General features: G+C 29.2%; 3 protein-coding genes across 13 annotated transcripts in view; 2 read left to right on the plus strand and 1 right to left on the minus strand.

Moving 5' to 3' along the window:
- Positions 1-93: 93 nt before the first annotated feature.
- Positions 94-5178, plus strand: LOC114940087 (queuosine 5'-phosphate N-glycosylase/hydrolase-like). The gene is made up of 7 exons (XM_085486890.1): positions 94-704; positions 1480-1727; positions 1816-2040; positions 2302-2464; positions 3104-3211; positions 3729-3935; positions 4707-5178. Exons 2-7 carry the CDS (start codon positions 1560-1562, stop codon positions 4955-4957), a joined length of 1122 nt encoding a protein of 373 aa, XP_085343016.1. The 5' UTR covers positions 94-704; positions 1480-1559; the 3' UTR covers positions 4958-5178.
- A 1117-nt stretch (positions 5179-6295) lies between these two features.
- LOC114940086 (choline/ethanolamine transporter flvcr2a) overlaps positions 6296-21101 on the plus strand; it is a 53568-nt gene continuing 38762 nt past the window's right edge. For both annotated transcript variants that reach the window (XM_029314582.2, XM_085486906.1), the window contains exons 1-2: positions 6296-7199; positions 7856-8077. The gene's annotated coding sequence lies outside the window, so the exon portion shown is untranslated. The remainder of the gene's footprint in view (positions 7200-7855; positions 8078-21101) is intronic.
- Positions 9051-21101, minus strand: part of LOC114940079 (Myosin-7a binding protein) — a 37501-nt gene continuing 25450 nt past the window's right edge. For 6 of the 10 annotated variants that reach the window (XM_029314562.2, XM_029314565.2, XM_029314564.2 and 3 more), the window contains 10 exons: positions 20299-20486; positions 19634-19721; positions 19439-19554; positions 19065-19194; positions 17860-18799; positions 17354-17457; positions 16662-16791; positions 16511-16588; positions 14542-16209; positions 11389-11521 (listed from right to left, as the gene is read on the minus strand). In XM_029314562.2, coding sequence (XP_029170395.2) covers positions 11461-11521; positions 14542-16209; positions 16511-16588; positions 16662-16791; positions 17354-17457; positions 17860-18799; positions 19065-19194; positions 19439-19554; positions 19634-19721; positions 20299-20486 — 3503 coding nt within the window. In that variant the 3' untranslated portion in view covers positions 11389-11460. Of the gene's footprint in view, positions 9947-10459; positions 11522-13999; positions 16210-16510; positions 16589-16661; positions 16792-17353; positions 17458-17859; positions 18800-19064; positions 19195-19438; positions 19555-19633; positions 19722-20298; positions 20487-21101 lie in introns of those variants that run through there. The other 4 variants (XM_029314569.2, XM_029314568.2, XM_029314561.2 and 1 more) reach the window with 4 other exon arrangements.

A 21101-nucleotide genomic window follows, 5' to 3' on the forward strand; every position in this document is an offset into this window, starting at 1 on the left:
TATAATAATTAATATAATTAATTTATAAAAAAATTTATCCATATATATATATATATATATATATATATGCATTGTACTTGATAAGAACAAGGATGCAATTATGTTAATAATGCGCCCAACGTTCGGCAGACGGTACCAAAGCCTTTTTGTAGATTTCCAGCATTTTCTCGACATTCAGGTTGTAGGTAAACAGATACAAAGTGCCAAATCCCTGCTTTGAGAAGCAGCCCCAAAGATGCATCTTTTTTCCATGTTTTTACGGTCCGCTAGACAAGCTTATTGATGGAGGTTGACCAGGCTAAATTACATTCCTAAAATCTCGATCAATGTTCTCGTGTGCCCAAGCGGTCGCATATTTTTCGGTCAACAAAGGTTGTATAGTGCCATTTCAGGTCATAAGTACGGAGTTGGGTTCGGATAGTTTCGTACGATATATCTAAACTTTTTGACTTTAATTTTGCTTGCTCTTGGCGCAGTATTAAAGTAAGATTCCGCGAAAACAGATTCACTATTCTTTTTTCGTCTTTTTTGTCCAATATTTGCCTATCAAGCCAGTTCCGGTAAATCATCGACATTTTTTGCCACATGATATCGCTTTTTCTATTTCTGTACGAATACTTTCGATTTCCTCGTGTGTTTAGCAGCCGCTGATTGCGACATTTCGGACTTTTGGGTGGATGCAAAGGATACCTTTTATCAGCAATGTAAGGTTGATCACGCTTTTACTTGAAAGATTTATATATATATATATATATATATATATATATATATATATATACAATATACATATAAAATTTTCTACATTTTATATCTATATTAAATTAATTTTAAATTAAAAATTTATTTTGTTTTATAATGAATGCTTTTTTATGGACTATAATATTTTAACTAAAAGTTATTTTTAAAAAATGCATTAAATATCTTTTAAAACTTTGTTTGAGAATAAGACAAATTTCTCTCTATATTATTTTAGATTGATATTTAGAAACAGAATATTTTAATGGGGAAAAAAATGGAATAAAGGAAGAGTTTTATCTATTTTTTAGGTAAAATTTCTAGAACATTGATTTTTGCGTTTTTTTTAACAAATATTGAATGTGCAAATTTATTTTATTTTAATACAAGGTATATCTAAAGCGTAAAATTAAAAAGAAAAAAAGGTAAATGAATAATAATATATAATAAAGTTTTTCATGATTGTTGCATTATTTACATTTAACATGAAATAGTTACATTTATATATGAATGTAACATTTATAAATGTTAGAAAAGGGAGATAGGATATAAATTAAAGCAATTATTATAGATTTAAATTAAAGTAATGTAAATGGATAAAAGAAGCATGCATAATAGCATAACTTACAAGCATATATTTTGAAAGTGCGTCATAAATAAGCACATAAAACGTATTTTTATACAAAAAGAAATACTTATGTTTATGACCTTATAAGTGTCGAGTTCGTCTTATTTTGCTGACAGCAATCTCTGAGTAAGGTGAGCGTCATAAAAGTCATCGTCAGAGATAGTCCACAGTTTGAAACGAAATATAACGTAACGTCATGGCTGAGGATAATAGCAGTGCTTATGACGTGAAAGAGTCATTGGAGGCTGAGATTATTAGCAGTGATTATGATGTGAAAGAATCATTAGAAGCGGCAAAATTTATTTCTGAAAAAGCGCAAGATGTACATATCGATCAAGAAGGCATCAAGAAACTGACAGCGCATGTGCGTTTTCTTTACTTTATTTTAAAATCTTATTCAAGGAAATAAAACGTTATTATTAAAATAGATATTTTGATTGATTCACACATAGGTGATAACGTATTTAAGGGAAAATACGGACGTATATAAGCTCACAAACCATTGCCGACGTCATGCAACATATCCGAGTGAAAATGACTCGAGAGCAATAAATTGGCTGTTTGTGTTGCAAACATTGAATTTTGCACTCTGCAATCGAAAAGGTAGAAAACAATGGGCAGTTGATGGTGCAAAGGGATATATTGGATTATGTATTGCTATTAAAAGAGCCATTGATGTGAGTACAGACTTTTTGAAAATAATTTTAATTTTTTAATTGACAATTATGACATTTACATTCATTTTATACTGTTTGTTATAAAATTGAAATAATCGGCAAATAGTTGCAGTAATGCAAATTATACTTTTTTTTATAATAAGTGTAACATAAAATATTATAATTATCTTTGTAAAAATAATTCGTAAATTCTTTATAATTTTCTTATATATATTTATTTAATTTTGCAACATAGTATATATTATAATATGCTTGTAATAGGAAGGAAAACCTATATGGGATCCTAATTATTATACAAAAATGACACAAAGTGATTTGGAATACATTTTACGAGGTGACGATGATGAAACTAGTATTCCACTAATACAGGAAAGGTTTACGATTTTACGTAAAGTTGGAGAAATTTTGTTGGATAAATATGACGGTATAAATTATGATAATAAAATTATATACGCATAACAAATAATGAATATTTTCTTTAGAGTTTATAAATTCTTTCTTTAAGACGTACGTCTATATAAATTGCTCATAACTAATTTGTTTCTCTTGTTTTTGGGAATAAAACAAGAAAACACTTACTTTACAAAAATAAGATTAAAATATTAAATATTATATTATTAAATAAATAAATATTATATAATAAATAAAATATATAGAAGCAGCAACATTTCTAGTAACAAAACTTTTGTCGCTAGAAATAGATATCAGTCTAAAAAAACGAAAAAGCAGTTTTATTATGTATATACATATGTGCAGTTTTATTTTATATATATACAATATATACACATACACATGTATGTATGTGTAACTAAATTGATTTGTTTAAAATGATTTGATGAATATGTTTCGAGTTTTTTCTCCATTGCTGAATGTATTAGATAAATTAACGATTTTGAATCAGTAATTGTTTCCCAGATAGCCACAGTAATTATTATGACATCAAAATAATGTCATAATAATTACTGTGACTATTTGGATTAAAAATAATATAAAATAAACATATATAATTCATCTTTCGATAATAGGCAATTGACGGGAATTATAAAATTTCATTATGTTATAGGTACTTTTGTAGAATGTGTTAAAGCGGCCGAATATGATGCAGACAAATTGCTAAAATTACTTTTCGACGAATTTGAATCGTATCGAGACGAAGCAGAATTTGAAGTTTAAAAGGTAATTACTGTTAATGCTATTTACTGAAGTTTAAAAATTATATGTGCAGTGATTTTATTAAATAATAACGAATCAGTAAAAATAATATGTTCATACAGTTAGATTTTTAAATAATACATTACTGTATAAGTTGATAATTGTGCATTTTGTGAGAACTTTTATATTACAATATTTATGATAGACGTAATAAAAATTTTTTAAATTAAATTTAACTTTAAATATCAGTAAAAATTGTCTTTTATGTTATGACACATTTATTATTTTATTTATAATTCTATATAAGATCATGAAATTAATAAAATATAATTGTATGTAGACTATTTGATGAACATATTTGTCAAGTAATGAACGTTATACAATTATAATTTTAATATCTTTATTATTAACTAGTTTAAATGATTTAGCATGTTTTGTATATTATTATAAATTTAGTATATAATTATTCTTTTTTATTATATTATATACAATTTATTATATACTTTTTTTATTAAATTTCCTTTTATTAAATTATTTTTCAGTTCGTTTGCATAGCAAGGCTATGTCATTAATAATCGACATATGGTATTATTATAAGCTACATAAATTTAACAATAGATTTCGACTAGATACACAAAAGATGATGTCTACAATGTTTATGGATTATCGTACTCCCCAAGTTCTCCTTCATTTCAAAGTTCTTCGCTATAGTGAAATGCTTGTGACTAGATTTGAAAATAGTGGTAAGATATTTAAGTTAAATAGTGATAAGATACTAAAAGTAGTAAGATATTAAGTTATTTACGAATGGCAAATATGTCATTTTTTATAGACTTCTAGAAACTATTTATTTGTAATTAATAGTAAAACGTTTCTTTGACAAGTACAAAAAGCACGAATTTCCATATAATAAATATTTGATGAATCACAATAAATAATAAACTTATATATTATTATTTATATTATATTACTTATATATTATATTTTAAAAGATTAATCATTTTTTTGTCAAAAGTTATTTGTATTGCATACATTTTATTTATTCAACATTGATAAAATGCAGTGTTTTAAAAATCTATTTTCAAAGTAGCTATCTTCTATTTATTTCTCATTTATAGATTTTATGATCAATCGTTTTTTCACAAGAATGAGATCGATAAAATAAAACAGCATTTTATAAAGTCATCAACTACATATTTTTGTATTTTGTTATCAAATAAAACTTAAAATTTACTAACTGGAAAAATAGATAGATAATTCACGAATTTAAAATGTATCTAAAAGTCGATCATGTAATTATGAAATACTGTTATTAGACTATTTTGTTATTCAAATTTATTTGTTTTATATTAATTATATGCAATCATTATGTATTTTATACAACATATTACATGAGAGTTTGCGATTAAAGAACGTTTTTTGTTTAATTAATTTTTTTCTGATATTTAGGATTCGCTATATACGTTTTCAGTGAAACGTTTTCGTAGTCAAACGCGCTGCATTTTTTCTTGCAGATGAACCACTTCAGCATGGAAGCAGGGAAGAACTAGAGATACGCGGTTGCTCATTAATCGCTGCCCAAAAATTATGTGAAGAAGTACGAAGAGAGAGCAAACGTTACGGAAAAGAAATACCTTTAGTAAAGACAAGAGTGTTCAATGTACCGATTTTGGTTGATAATTACATATTGGGACTTACAGCTTATTCTCATGAAGAACTAATGAAACGAGAACCATTCCATTATGTTAGAAGTGTGTACTACTAGAACGCTATTATATTATCGTAAATTTGCAACTAGCTGTTCAAAATATACCAATTTGTAATAATATTGCATATATCACTATGAAATAAAAATAAAAAAATTCAAGAAATCTATTTTGACAAGATAAGTATGTATATTAGAAATATGATATATAAAATATTTGGTAATTTTTCATTTAATTCTTTATTTTGAGCACTTATGACGATAATTATTGAAAATGTAATATTTCGCAAATTTTCCATGAATTTTTTTGTATAACTTAAATTTATTATTTTTAATTATAAGCTCTTATTTTTATTTTGCTTGTCAAATTTTAGTCCCCACAATCCAAATTTTTAAATTTAAATGAATAAGGAAATAGCCTTTCTCTAAAATTCATTTATTTAGTTATAATAGAGGTATTTTTTTCATATATTTAATGTTAATAATATATAAAACTTTTATAATATCTTAAGTTGTCTTTTGCAATTAGCAATGTACAGGATTAACTTTTTCAATTTTACTTAATAGTATAACATTATTTATTATTGCTAATTTAAATTAAATATAAATTTGATTGCTAATTTTGTTTATAAATTTCTTTGTTTATGAAAAGAGTGAAATATGTTATTTAATTACATATAAATATTTAATTCTATATATAACAATATACTCTTTTATTATTATTTTGCTTGTTATATTTTTGTTTCATTTAGAATAATAATTATTACAATTAATTATATATATATATATATATATATATATATATATATATATATATACATTATAATTATAATATTATACTATAATATTAATATTTATATATATATATATATATATATACACACTAATATTATATACTATAATTAAAATATTATACATTATAATTATAATATAATAAACATAATAATAATTATAAATAATTATTATTATAATATTAATAATTTTTAATAATAATAATTATTATTACAATGATAACAATTCGTTATATATTACATTTAATGATTAATAAACTATATGAATTTTTGTCAAAGAATAAATGTTTGTCAAAGATTATATATATTGCAAGCCAAAATCAAGGCTACAGGAATTAAAATTAGAGATTATAATTTATACTCCGACACTTTAATTTTATATTTTTGTGGATAATAATTATTTCTTTAATAATGTTAAGGATCAAATATATTTTATTTGATACTATAAGCCTTGACAAAATGCCAACATAAATAAATTATTGAATCAACAATTGCAATATCACAACATTCTATTATTTTAATCTTTCAATCTTATCATATTTTATTTATGTTATCATATATTACATTATAAAATTATATAATAATAATAATCCCCCCGATGGGTACACCTTGACGTGGTGGGGCGGCTTAGTATCTGGATGAATAATCCTTTAAGATTTATCTTCAGATTTATATTATAAAGGATTATACTGAATGAGAAGCGAAGTACCCAATTTCTCTCAAAGTGTGATTCTCATTTAAAACGGGATTTGATCGCAAAATTCGCGAGCGAGATTAAAAGCACCGCAGAGAAATTTGCATATTATACACGACACAACAATATCATAAAAAATCATTAATATTAATAAATATATTATACAAAAATACAATTGTAATAATCTTTTAATAATGAAATAATTTAGATAATTGAATGTATTTTATATATTATTAAATTATGATGGAGAGAAGGCTTTAATATATGTATTAATATAAATTAATTAAAGGAATAGGCTAATAAGGGCGGATACATCGGAAATAAGAACGCAAAGATTCGTGTATTTAATCTACTTTTTTTGGGACGTTTCGATTTTTTCTTATCATCTTCAGTTTAACGTGTAATACAAAATGATGTGTGATATAATATATTGATGTATCATACAATATATATGCAAATAAATCTTTGCGTTCTTATTTTCAACGCACCGATTTAGCCCATTTCTTTTAATTTTTTTATATATTAATTAATTTAGTAATTTATACATTTTTTTATTAAATTATCTTTCCATTCGTTTTCATATTAAATCTCTAAGTCACTAATATATGGCAACACTTTGAGAGAAAATCTAAATTTCAATTTATTGATACAAACGAGATATCTGAAGTAATTACAGATTTTGAATTTTTGAAAAGACCGGCAAAATCAGTGTGTTGATGGAAGCGTCGCGGTACAGTGTTTGGGCAGATATCGTCGTCGAAAATGCGCAAAAGACGTGTTTATGAATGCAATAGACGTGAAGACATTCGTGTAGAAGGTGAGATCTCTTATTTTCTTCGAGAAGTTATATGAAATGAGACATTTTTTGCGAATATCAAGAAAAAATCGTAGATTCAATAAAGTTAGGTTAGATTTTTTAAGCGCGCCGTTTCGAAAGTTAATTAATTCTTATATTGTGATGTAATCTCATTTCGAGAATTAAAGCTACAAGAAATTATAAAAATGTAAAATTACGATTAATAAATTTTATTTGACAATGATCTTGATAAATAAGTGAGAGATTCTCAGTGACGGATTTTGAATAAGAAAATCAGGAGCATAAGGAAAGAAATAACATCTCTATTTGCAATGTTCAATATTGATTTTCTTACATGTACAAATCTTATCAAATCAGTTTATTAATGTATACTTTTATTATTGTATGTTTATCTCATTTCCTCTTGTACAATTTTTATGTTGTATCATGAGTTGCGTGACATTTTGTATACAATAATAAATATGTGCATCTATGAGTTAAATAATGAGTCAAATCACACAAATATTGCAAAGAAATTGGTAATTTTATCTTTTTTCTTGTTGTTATGAATAATATATATATAATATTTGAAAATTAGGTAGTTAAATTAGCTCTTTATTTGAGTTTCTATACCAAAAATGTTTTACTACATAAAATGTTTTATTTGATTTGTGTAGATGTTACACTATATGTAATCCGAAACAGCAAGAACTTGCCTGAAGTCTTACGTCTTATGGGATATCAACATGATGGTCCATATCGATTTGACAGCAGAGCAGTGGGGTGGCTATTTGTGCCGCAACATTAATATTTTCACTCTGGATTCCAAAGGCTAAGCAGTGGACAATTAATGGAGCTATTGAGAAATTCGACAGCATGCTTTCAAGAGAATCCTTGTTGTGAGTACAATTCTTATTTAGTTAGAAATGTTTCTCAGAATTTTAAATATTTTTAAATACCGTCATTTTATAGCATTGTATTAATGTCACGATACTTGGAAGTTCGGTTAACATAATTTAACTATCACGCTTTTTTACAAGATATCACTAATCTAGATATTTCAATATCTCTTTGTTAAGAAAAGAGGATTTAAAGAGATAATCATTATAACATAGTTAATAGTATATTAAATGTCTTTGTTGATCCATATCGTAATGGACCTTTTTCATAGCTTTTTTTCTATGCGACAGATAGAACCTATTGATCAATTCTTATATATTATTTTACTTTATTATGATTCGTGTTTGCAATATATTTTATTTTCCAAATTGCATTTTATTGTCTAACTCTTGGATCAAATTATTATTTAGAACAGTAGTTTATATTAAAATTTAAAATGAAAAGTAGTGACTTTGTATTTTATGTTTCCTTATTTTATATATTTTAGTGGATGTAATGCACTATTTTTTATTAGCTTCTTTTCCATCTTTCATCAGAAAAGTAATACTATTATGTAAAATTATTTATTTCTGTTTAAAGACTTCATCGTGCATTTTATTGTATCATTCTGAATTATTCTTTGCAAGAGAAACATTTCTATGCATTAAGTATACATTAAGTATCTTTTCATATAACAAATTATAAATAATTTTGCATCCACAATTTTGTGGATATAATCACATTATGGATATTGAATTTAAACTATTAATTTCGCGAAAGATATGTAGTTGCAATAAGGAGATCATATACATTGCACATTTTTTACTTGTGTCGCATAAGTCAAGTATCTTGCATATATAAATATATAAAATATATTACAAGTGTAGATATACTTGTTTATGTTGATAATTTCTTATCGACATTTCTACAATCAAAAATTTATGAAGAGCGTAGGATATTTTGTATTGTTAAACTTAATTAAAATACTACATATTTTTTATTTAATAATTTTTATTAAAATTTAATTTCTCATCGAGAATGAATACTAATATTGGAATGCTCTCTTTAACTATTAATGTGTTGCGACTTTGTTTGACATAAATTTAATCATTTTACGCAAAGCTCTTATCAACATCAAAAGACTTGTATATTTTATCATGTTTACATATAATATTTGATAAGTAAATCTATAACAGTTAGAGACTATTATAATGTAGACGGTTTAATATATCCTTATGCTTATGTAAGGATAGCAACGCCAGCAACTTTTATAACTCACAAAGTAAGTACAAATTGGTTTCTTTTATGAATATTATATTCTTGCAGTATAGTGATTGATTCGATTTTCTATGATGTCATAATTGTATATTATATTTCCACAATTGCGTGCTCGGAAATATGCATAATCATACATATACGAAATTATTTATAAATATACAAAATTAATTGCTGTTCCAGTCATTCTAACTTGCACAATTTCACACTTTCTATTCTTACATATGTACAAAAACTCGATCTCATTATGATTGCGTTTAACTTTTTATTTTATAACTCTTTATCATTAGCAAATGGGGAGGGACATGCTATGTTTAACTTCTTTTTTGCATTTGCTCCCAAAATATAATGTTCGATTTGAACTTGTCGGGCGAGATTACGGCAGTGTCGTCCTCTCGTTTTGATCGTACAATTTCCGTTCGATTCGTTGATCGCTCTTCTATCAGTGATCGGCTGACCGGTGGCGAGGAAATTTTATTAGGCATTTGACGAAGTCCTTCTCGAAATTCTCTCGAAAGAGATCTGGCTGTCAAACTGTGCATCTGCCTTGGCGGCTCGACTATCTGTATTTCGGGTGTGTACGATCTATCCTTGATATCATCTATCTTTGCCACCTGTGAGATAGAAATGCATAAAATTGATAGAATATTCAAATTATTAGCGTATAGGATGATTTGGCATGATGTTTATTAAAAAAATGATGTATCAATTTAAAAAATTTTAAATATAAAATTTTTATATAAAAATTAAAAAATTTCTAAATATAATTTTTAAGTTAATATGATTATTTTACATGAGTGATAAATTTGTCATGTGATAAATAGTGAGTTATTAGTCAGATAATATAATTTGTAAATTCTTTTTAAATTCGAATCCCCATATTTTATTGAATTTACGTAAATTTTTCTATAAAATTATAAAATATTTTACCTTTTTTTCAATCTCCAAAATTAATCTATTTTTGTATATTTATGTATCTATCTAGACTTCATTTATTTTTATAAATTATGAACTTATTTTATTCTTGCTTTGAATGTTCTTTAGCATATCAAAGCTATCGAGCTCAAATTGAAATCTAAGATCTAAATGAAATTGAATTGAAGTGTGAAGAGGCTTTCATTAGTTACCGCTCTGTTTACTTTCTCTAGCACGGTAGTCTCTGTTTTGGAAATTTGTCGTCTGCCAAACGCTTCCGCGAGCCTTTTCACCGAGGGCATCGTCTGCCACTTTCTTTTCATTTCTTGAGATTGTTCTCTGTTTCCGATATATATATCCTCGAAAGATCTATCCACGTCAGAAGAAATTTCATCGTAATCATTCAGCGACGAATCGTCTTCGTTAACAATCGCATCGCGTTCATCCACCGTTGTTTCTCCCTCCGATTTATCGATTGCGCGATCCAGCAAATTCCTGGCAGTCAATTCGTTCTGCTGATCTTCTCTCTCGTTTACGCGAATCGGATTTGCATGATAATACATTTCATCAGCAACGTTCGGCATTGACTTGACCGATATCAATCCCAAACCTACCTCCTCAACTTTATCCCGTATCTTGTTGAGATCTCTCGAGCTCTTCGCGAAATCTTTACCACCGAGTGACTTCGGCGCATCGATCAAATATCCTTTAAATCCACGACAGTCGATCGTGCGTCTTGTCAAGTTCGATTTCTCATTGTTTCGCAACGGTTGATCCAGTTGATTATTGGAGCAAGTGCGATGCAGGCCGTTCTGGTAGCCGAAGGACGTCAAATCCAATTTATTGACCACTCTCTCTTGCCGGATAATTTTTTGTTGATCCGTGAATTCGTTTTCAAAGCCATATGCCTTCAGATCGATCCTGCGAACCTTCCGCTCCTTGTCATTCATGCACTCGGTCTCCAAACTATGCTCCTGATTGTTCAGTTTGGCATTGATTTCGTTTTTGCTGTTTTTCCTCCGATCCTCTAAGATGTTATCCGTTCGTTGACGATCCTTCCATGTTATCTCGTCAGCCGCGTCCTTCTCGCTTTTGATTTTTTGGTCGTCATCGGTACCGACCATCGAAGTACACGAATTCACGACGCGATTATTTGTTTCGAGATTAATTACCTCGGCATTATTATTCCTGCGACACAATTCCTTCATTGCTCTTAAATCGTTTTCTCGCAAGACCGAAATATCGTCGATTTCTTTGGTTGTCGTGGATTCTTCCTGGAACACACGAAGAATTGGCTAATTTTAATTACCTCGCGCTAATGAATTTATTCGAAAGCTGTGCATTTCATAATTGTGTGTTCTGAATTTCTGTCATTTTTTTTTTATTTATTTTTACACGCTACGAATAATAATATTCTTGTCTCTTTGTTTCACTTCTCTTTCGTAGAGCTATTATACGATTAATATTATTATCTATAGTAATGATATTCAACAGCACGCATTTAATATTTAACGAAGTAATGATATTGATAATGTAATACTATATATATACACACACTATTTATATTTACAATTGTTATAACAACAAAAATTCTTAGCATTAATATCATAGTATGTGATCTGTACATCATCGACATTTGAAAAAGTGCTGATTTATATATGTATAATAATTATTAATCGTATGAACGCTTAAATTTACGATTAATATATATTGATCGTGATTTTATAAACAAATATTTTTTTAATGACAGAAATTGATAGTGATATACAAATTTAACTTCTAGATTTGAATAGATTTTGTGACAATTTTTAAACTTTTGAAGTCTAGAAAAAAATGTAACAATTTATCATTCGAGAGTACTACATTTTAATTTTTTATTTGCAAGTTTGAGTTTTTAAACGCAAATTGTGCACAATTATGCAATTTGTTTTAAAGATCAATATATTTTAAGTAAAAGTTATTTGCATTTGTTTTTGCAAATTAAAAATAGCTATTTGGATTAATAATCCATAAACATACTCATGCGATAAAAGCGATAAGCTTTTGTATGTGATTAATACTATTGCTAATATATAGCAATATATAATCTTTATGATGAAAATATTGATAATAGAATGTTATGATTACGCGTAAATATATATTAATATCATTAATATCATTAATAATATTGATCTCTGATAATGTTAGTATGTCAGTATGAACGATGCTGAGGTTCCGTGGATAATTTATAAAGCATTCTTTTGACAGGAAGAAAGTTTTGCAGTATGATTATAGTTAGCATAGATATAAAGGAATTAGTAGATACATATAAATATAAACAATATAATTGTTAAATTATAATTGCAGAATAATAACAAAATAATAACAAAATTTATATTTATTGTTATTGTTTGCTTTACAAAGTATATTAATACATTTACTTGTTAATCACCACATTGTACATATGTATGTAAAAGTAGATAGTACTTACCAATTAAAGTACATACTTTTTGTAGTTCAGATGCGGAATTGATTCCGCCATGTTTACACGAACATTTTATCAGATTGCATTGTAGATAGGTAGATAACAAAGATTATATTCTCTTTATATAAATTTTATAATCGCGATGGACGCATTTAAGAATGATAAATAAACTCATATATTGATACAAAAATTAAAAATATGTCTTGAAGATATTCATATTTATTTTTAAGAAAAATTGACAAAAATAAAATTTATAATCAATATATGTTATGATTAATGCTTAATGTATCATATAAATAATTAACAATGCATTATATAAATAATCTTTTGTTTAATCTTAAAATGCTTTTATATGGATATTTTTTCAATTGTGTATTCAATTGTGTATTTCAAAAAGTATAGCACACTAAACATGCAAATTTATTTTGTATCGTCGAATCAACTACGGATTATATAACATAATTATTGTTTCCAGAATTTTTTTCTGATACAGAGGTTTGCAAGTTTTGTTATAATTCTTTCTAAAATGATAAATTCATATCTACAATCATTCTAATATTGTCAAAATTGTGAAATTATAATGTAAAATTTGCAATTAATATATATTGATCGTGATTTTATAAACAAATATTTTTTTAATGTCAGAAATTGATAGCGATATACAAATTGTATGTGACGTTATTTTAAAATTTAATATAATATGTGTAAAATATTAAATATGTAAATATGCTTTAATTGATATCACCAGATAAAATTCAAACAAAATTACGCAAACTTCTGCAATAATTGATACATGCTAAAATTAATAACAGCAACCGTCACCTGTAAGTTTGTGGTCAAAAAGTAAGATCAATTTGTCATCTGGTTAATTAAATTAGATAATTAATTAAAATTTTTGTATCAATATAAAATATAGAGAATATATACATACATACATACATATATACGTACAAAATGTTATGTTGATGTTTATGTTATTACATAGATAATCTTAAAAATTTTACCAATTTTTTAAATATTTTTATTTTAATTTATTCTGTATCATTTTTTTAGACATATTTTAACAAGATTCTAAGTATATGTATAGTAATTTTATATTTATCTGCCATATATGTGCCATTCTCTATTAATTTTGATCTTGGGTTAAATTATTAGGAATTATTAAGAATTAACATGCAAGAAATTACTTAATTCTACTTTTAACGTTTCAAAAGAACAATTTATAAAACGAAGTATAGTTATAGTTGTGAAGGAAGAGGAGAATCAGCATTATTGTGATATATGTCTCTTATTTTACACCCGTATTTATTTACCACTTGCAACTCATCACCATATAAATAACTTATTAATTTTGTATAATTATTGCACTCATTTATAATTATAGCGCATCGCGCCATGGCACTTTTATCAATATGGCCACAAAATTACGGCACTAATATAAATGCATTTTCTCAGATATGTTATTTTTCATCAAGAAAAAGAAATCAATTATATAATATTGTAACAATTAATCTTTACAATCGTTATCTTGATTGCATCCGGGAATTCACACGGAAGCTCGCATTCTGAATATTCAATATTTGCGTCGTCGAAAATCTCGCAATATTCTTTATTAATTCTTTATTTTATCCTGTATACGAACTCATCTTGAAGTATATTTCTTTATAAATTACTATAGTAAAAAGTGTTTTGACGTTTTAATATATGACATGGCAAAAATATTTAGGATTACTCTTATGACACGATATTTCTTCATCACGCTATAATTATTAACGTGATATATCCTGCACATTTTTATAAATTGATACTTATTCCATTCGTAATCATTACCATATCGTGACGTCACTCAAACTTGTCACATCCAACTTTCTTCTCCTATCATCGCCCTTCTGTTCTTGCATTCGCCGAAGTTTCTTCGAGTTATCCAGGCTCTTCCTAGTGTTTCTGTTTATCAATTTGTCCAACTTTCTGCTATTGTCGTCCTCCAAGATTTCCCGATGCCTCCGAGATCGTGTTTCTCTTCCTCGTCTTGCAACATTGTCGTCACTGAACGCGTCAATTTTTCGCCTCTTCGAGATATCATTTAGGAATTTGTTCATTATACTCTCATTAGAAATAGAATCGATCTCGTCCTGCCATTCGTCGTCCTCGTTTTCTAAGGACAAGAGAGAGGACGAATTTACGTTTCTTTTACGAATTGGATTCCTGTATTTCGGCGCATAACTTGTTTTGAAGCTCGTTCGATTTCTGCCAACATCGCGTACAGCTGAAACTCGATCGTTCGCGATCTCGTCCTGTTCGTCCTGCCAATCGCTCTCCTCCAAAGTCGAATTCGTAGAATCCTCGAAGCTAGCTAGTCCCTCGAAACTCGTGGAGCAACTTGTGGAACGATTTAAGTTTGCTAAATGATCGAAATTTCCTAAATGATCAATGTTAGAATACAATTCAAAGTTCGTCGACTTTCCCGTTACAATTCGATCGCGATTTTTGTCAGCGTCAGGAACGGCAGATGCAGCTTCCAACAGAATCGGCCTCAATCGGATCCTTCTGTAATTCGGAATTTTGCTTCCATCGATCTTTCGACTCCTTTTGATCCCGCCAAAAGTCTGAAACTTTAATTTCGCGAACTCCGGTGGACAATCCGCGAACTGTTCCTCCGGCAGCGAAGTCGATTCGTCTTCAAGATCGTCGAGGTCCTCTCTTTTCCTCAGTCGAATTTTGATACCGCCGAACGTGTGATACTTATATCCGCCGGTGGTCCAGAATCTCCTGCCACCAATCGACGAGATCTGTTCACCCTTGCTGTTATCTGCCATTCGATACAATCGTCGCCAGCGATTCCGATCACTGATGACCGAATCGCGCGAACCGATCCCAGAATCGTGATCGCCCAGATCGCGAGTGTCCGGTAAACCTCCACGATTAGCATCGTATCGCGGTACTATAGGTTCTTCAACCTCGTGATCGGCATTTCCATCGCTCCAAAATTGATCCGTCGATATTAATTTCTCAAAATTCGTATCGATCTCCAAGTTCTCTTCTACAACGTAGTTGTCATCCTTGTCAATTATTGCTTCTAGATCCGTATCTCCAAAATTTGTAAATCCTCGGTCACCTCTCGTGTCTTCGGTCATATTTTCCCTGTCTACGCGATCGTTCTCTGTGACATTCTTGATTCGTTCATTGTCGTCATCGTGGCGTAATCGATCGTTTGTGAGCTTCAGATGCAAGAGGGGGTTGATCGCGAAATGCGCACTGGCAAGGGGATCACGGCAGCGTTGTCTAGGGAGACTATCGCGCAGCGAGGCGGCCTCGAATTGCTCGAGCTTGTGGTGACTCACCTGTTGTTCGCGTTGCTCGTCGCCGGTACAGCTCGATCGCTGAGACAGCGAGCTGCTCGGTCTGCTCGACACCGAGGACATCGTCGACTTAATAGCCTGCTCCTGTTGCTCTCCGCTGGCCGCTTTCGACTGATTGATATAGTAGTCCCTGCCGAATCTGTGTAATGATCAATAATATCGATAGCAACAAAATCATATTTCAATTTTCGTTTATTTTTAATTCAATTAATATTTTGAATAATTTTAATCGAAAACCAGCGCAAGTGAATTTGTTGAAAAAAAATTATTTGATCGAATTTTCTTTTCTCAAGCAAATTGCAATATTTGCACTTTTTAAAGTTCTTATATAAAGAAGAGAAAAAATATAAAAGGAAATTCAGAGTATATATAAATTTTTCTTTATGCATCTTATAATTATTATATTCATTATTTCGAGAGAAGAAATTAATGAAAGTTACCGTTTAATATCCGGTCGGTCAGGTGCCAAAAGCGCTTCCAAATTCACTTCGTTTAACTTCGTTAAGTCATAGTGAACTCTAAACAAAACAAGAGATCAAGCTGAAGGCTTTGCGACTATGATATTGATAATCATTCTCACGCGATTCTTACCCTGGAATATCCGAATTTTTTGAATATTGTCTTTCCAAGCATCGTTTTCGTATGCTCTCTTCGCTATAAGGATTATTTTCGATCGGTGGCGCATTCTCCCATTTTTTGTGCTCGCGTTCCGCTATTGTGCCTGTAATATATTCATTATTATGTTAGATTTGTGACAAGTTTATTATAATGCAAGTATTCACATTAGTGATTTTTTCGCGTTTATTGCAGAACAATATTTTGAATAATTTTTATATCGCAGGATAATATATCGAAAATATTTTTTAAATTTACTAAAACTTTATTTTTTCATATATATACTTTAAAAAAAAGCATAATTACAATTAATACAGTAGGTACTTCTATATTTATGACATAATTTCTTATAACATTAAAAAAAATAAAATTTTATATATGTTTGATTTTAATTTTTATCAATTACAGTAATTTCTGCATTATATTTTTCTTTCTTCTTCTACAACAAAAATTTGTATTTAATATTTATAGTAATACATTATTCTTTTCTAGAATTTTATATCAAGAAAAGAATAATTCTATTATATTAAAAAATATTTTTTCTAAATTTAATATAGGTATAATTCAAAGTATTAAATCGTGTTGTCTATGATTTTATAGATATATATTGCATATAATACGTGTAAGTTTATTATATATTATATAAAATTATGAATAATTAAAGTTACCTGGACGTGGTGGGGCGCTTAATCGGTCGTTTTCAGTCGTCATACCGATGTGATTTTCATCAGACGTTACATAAGATAATTGGACTTTGGTTTGTGAGCGTTCACTGTATAAGAGAAAAAGAATTACGAAAGAAATACAACGTGTCGCGGTGGAATGATGAGAATAATTACGTAGTAAGAATACGAAATTTTTATGCAATACACCGAGTTATATAGGAAACCGAACTATCATTATTGCTTATTACATATTCATTTTGAAACAAAGATTTATTTTATTCATACTTATTGTATTCTTGCAAATAATGAATATAAAAAACCAAAAAGATCAAAAATAAAATTGACGAAAAACACACAATATAATAAAGAAATATACATTCAAATATGCAAATTTAATTTATAAAAAATTTAAAAATAAATTATAATTTTATTCAATTTATCTGCCGATGAAATTATAATTAATGAATAAAATTATGAATTATAGTTAATGCTTAGAAAGAAAATCCTACCTTTCTTGTTCTTCGATCGAGCCATTTTTCAATTCTGTGAATTGTTCGTTCATTGTATTGCACGTTTCAGTCATCTCATTCTCTCCAGAGCAAACTTCGACTTTCGTCAGACTGTCTAAATGCCTCTGGATCGCCGTGTCGTAGTGTTCAGTGTACTCACTTTCTCGTTCTTCGTTTTCGTCGGCGACATTTCCCGATCGATCGTTTCTCTCGCTCGATTTTTCAACTTGCGTGTTTGCGTTTTTTCCTGCAGAACTTTCCACCAGGATTATCCTTTCGCCGCAATCGGTTGTATCCTTAGGTTTCTCTTTGGCTTTATCTTCTCCTTTTGCTACCGTTATCAACGTAAAGGAACTTTCACTTAGTTTCTCTTTATCACTTTCATCCTTGATTATTTTCTTTTCCGAGATTTCCGAAGATCTCAATAATTTTTCATTAATTTTCTCATCGAAACGCTCGCAAACATTTTTAGACAAATTTTCAATTTTGGTTTTCGCCTGACAGACGCCGATTTCGTCATTTCCAAATTGCGTCGCGACATTTGGCACTTCTGAATTATTTTTCGCATCGCATTCGGACGTCCTAGGAGTCCTCGGGACCACGTTGTTAATAGCTTCCATCAGTTCCTTCTCGATCTCCTCATCGGATTTCGTGGAGGAACACTCGGATAAATCTGACGTGTCCTCAGCATCCCTGTCGCCGATCAGAGCTTTATAATACGCATTAGAACTCGGTACCAACATGGATACCGCATCCGGTTGTGTTCGAGAAGTTTTTTTCTTTTGGAATAGCCAATTATCCTCCCAGGATTCGACAGGCGAAATTAGGTCCATCGCGCGATCAGCGACATGACGTTTTGTTCTGGCCGGCGAATATTCATTGCAATCTAAATCTGAAGAATCTGATGATGATAATGGCGATGGCGACAACTCTCGCGGAGCTATTTATAAAAAAAAATAAACGCTTTTATAATTCGTAATAAAATTGTATTTTGTATTTTTTATGCTAGAAATTTATAATTTATATTTAAAAAAAATATTAAAAACGAATTGGACGATTGTTCGAAAAAGTTCTTTTTCAATTGTAAGTATATGATTTTATTAAATTAATTTGAAAGTATATAAATATAGCCGTACACACTTTATTCTATAGATAATTTCGTATATTTTTGTATACGTAAATAATATTTTAATTGGGATACTAACGATCAATGATATCCATTCCGAGTTCCGGGAATGGAACGCGCCGGGTGCATTCGAATTCCACGATGTCGTTGCCTCGAAATTCATCATCATCCGACGTGATCGTAGTTACCTCTTCTATCTGTTCTTCCATCTGCAATAAAAGAGATTCGGTTTCTCTCTCGCTCTCTTTTTTCAGATATAATATGATATAACAATATATTTTATTATATATCGATCATATTGTTGCATTATAAATCATCGTGCGAAGACTTAAAATTTGATATACGGATAATCTTACGTTAATCTTTTATCGTGTCCTGGGAATGTTACGTTCCGCATTTCGCTATACGTAGAAATATGTAAATGCGATCGTAATCACGATGTATTATACGTACCATAAAAGACACCGGTTCTCCATTTCGTCTGATCGAAGTGCTACGATTACCGTTGCATTCGCGATGATAAGACTCGCAGCTCACTGCATTTTCCTCAAGGCCATGTTCGCTCTCAGCTGAAAGAGGAACACCGTCTCCGTAAATATGACGTCCCATACTTTATGCGCGATAAAATGTTAAGCAAATTCTACGTACTCGTAGTATATTTTGCCTTAGGCAAATCTGTGTCATGTAGCACATTGCTGTTGCCGTCCACTCGTTCTCTTTGGAATTTTTCGACGACCTAAAATGCGCACCGTGGATTTTATCATATTTAATATAAAAAGTTGCACCGTACACTTTAATCAATAATAATTAATATTACGATTTTAATATTCTTATTTATTTATATATTCTTATATATATTTATTTGGGTGGGAAAATATTCTTTCTCTCATGATTCACTCTAAGAATGTAAACGTACTTTACAATTGGCAATATTTGTATAAAAAATATAAGACGCCTTTCATTACGTAATAATTGATTTAAGAAAAAATATGATGCAGGCTTTATTTGATAATTAAGAAATTATGTAATCCGGATTTTAATTTTTCTTATAATATAATATTACGATTTTAATATTCTATTTATTGGGTGGGAAAATATCCTTTCTCTCATGAATCACAATGTAAACGTACTTTACAATTGACAATATTTGTATAAAAAAAATATAAGACGCGTTTCATTACGTAATAATTGATTTTAAAAAATACAGGCTTTATTTCATAATTAAGAAATTATATAATCCGGATTTTAATTTTTCTTATAATTAATTGTTAAAAATATATATATTTATTGATAAAATATCATATCTAAGTAACCTTATTGAGTATTGCGGTGGCGAGAAGATCCTCGTAACTGTGATCAGCGATTGAACGATCTTCTCGAGGATGTTCGGTATTCGTAGATGAACCCAATCCCGGTAACTTCCGAGCTTCCTCGACAGCTTTCTCGACGATCTCTTTAAGAGCTGCATGCGCCGTAGCTGGCGGATCCATAGATGGATTATCTAAAACATCAAATAAAAATTATTATGAATGTGATATAAAAATATCTTAATTTTTGATTTCATTAAATTCGAATATCGCATATTGCTTTCTTTTTTTTGTACACATATCAAATCTCTTTATTATAATAAAAACTAAAATTTATATATATAAATTCTTTTTAATTCTATCAGAACGCACCAATTTCGATGAATTAGTCACAGACTTTGGAAACAGAGCGATGTAGGTCATGCTTTTTCCATTTTGACAATTTAACGGATTACATTCTTATCATATTAAAAACACTCATTATTAAATAAAGAACAAGCAAAACGCTGTCTACATCAAGAGACAAGAAATTCTCGTTTAACGGAGAAAAAAAATGTACAATTTTCTAACTCTTGAAAAAATTCTTTGATATCATATCCACGACTCCACTATCATATTGATTCGCGGTCGATTGACGATCCCATGGATCGATCGCGGTTTCTACGGAAAGTTGCAGGCGACTGTCGGACAGTTCGTCGGCATCGGCACGGCCGGCCGCAACTTTCTTCGGCTTGATCGAGCCATGACGAGATAACGGCGATATGTAGTTACGACCGGCAGCATGTCGCAAATATCACCGCGCTGCTACA

Source organism: Nylanderia fulva, unplaced genomic scaffold (assembly GCF_048542155.1).
Source record: "Nylanderia fulva isolate GAGA-0341 unplaced genomic scaffold, ASM4854215v1 Scaffold49, whole genome shotgun sequence".
NCBI classification, from domain to species: domain Eukaryota; kingdom Metazoa; phylum Arthropoda; class Insecta; order Hymenoptera; family Formicidae; genus Nylanderia; species Nylanderia fulva.

What these genes read in the sequence shown, in the direction of transcription:
- LOC114940087 (XM_085486890.1), top strand. Translation starts at nt 1,560, where the DNA reads ATGGCTGAGGATAATAGCAGTGCTTATGACGTGAAAGAGTCATTGGAG. An exon ending in CTATTAAAAGAGCCATTGAT is followed by an intron (nt 2,041 to 2,301) that starts GTGAGTACAGAC and finishes TGCTTGTAATAG; the next exon opens with GAAGGAAAACCTATATGGGA. An exon ending in TTTGTTGGATAAATATGACG is followed by an intron (nt 2,465 to 3,103) that starts GTATAAATTATG and finishes ATTATGTTATAG; the next exon opens with GTACTTTTGTAGAATGTGTT.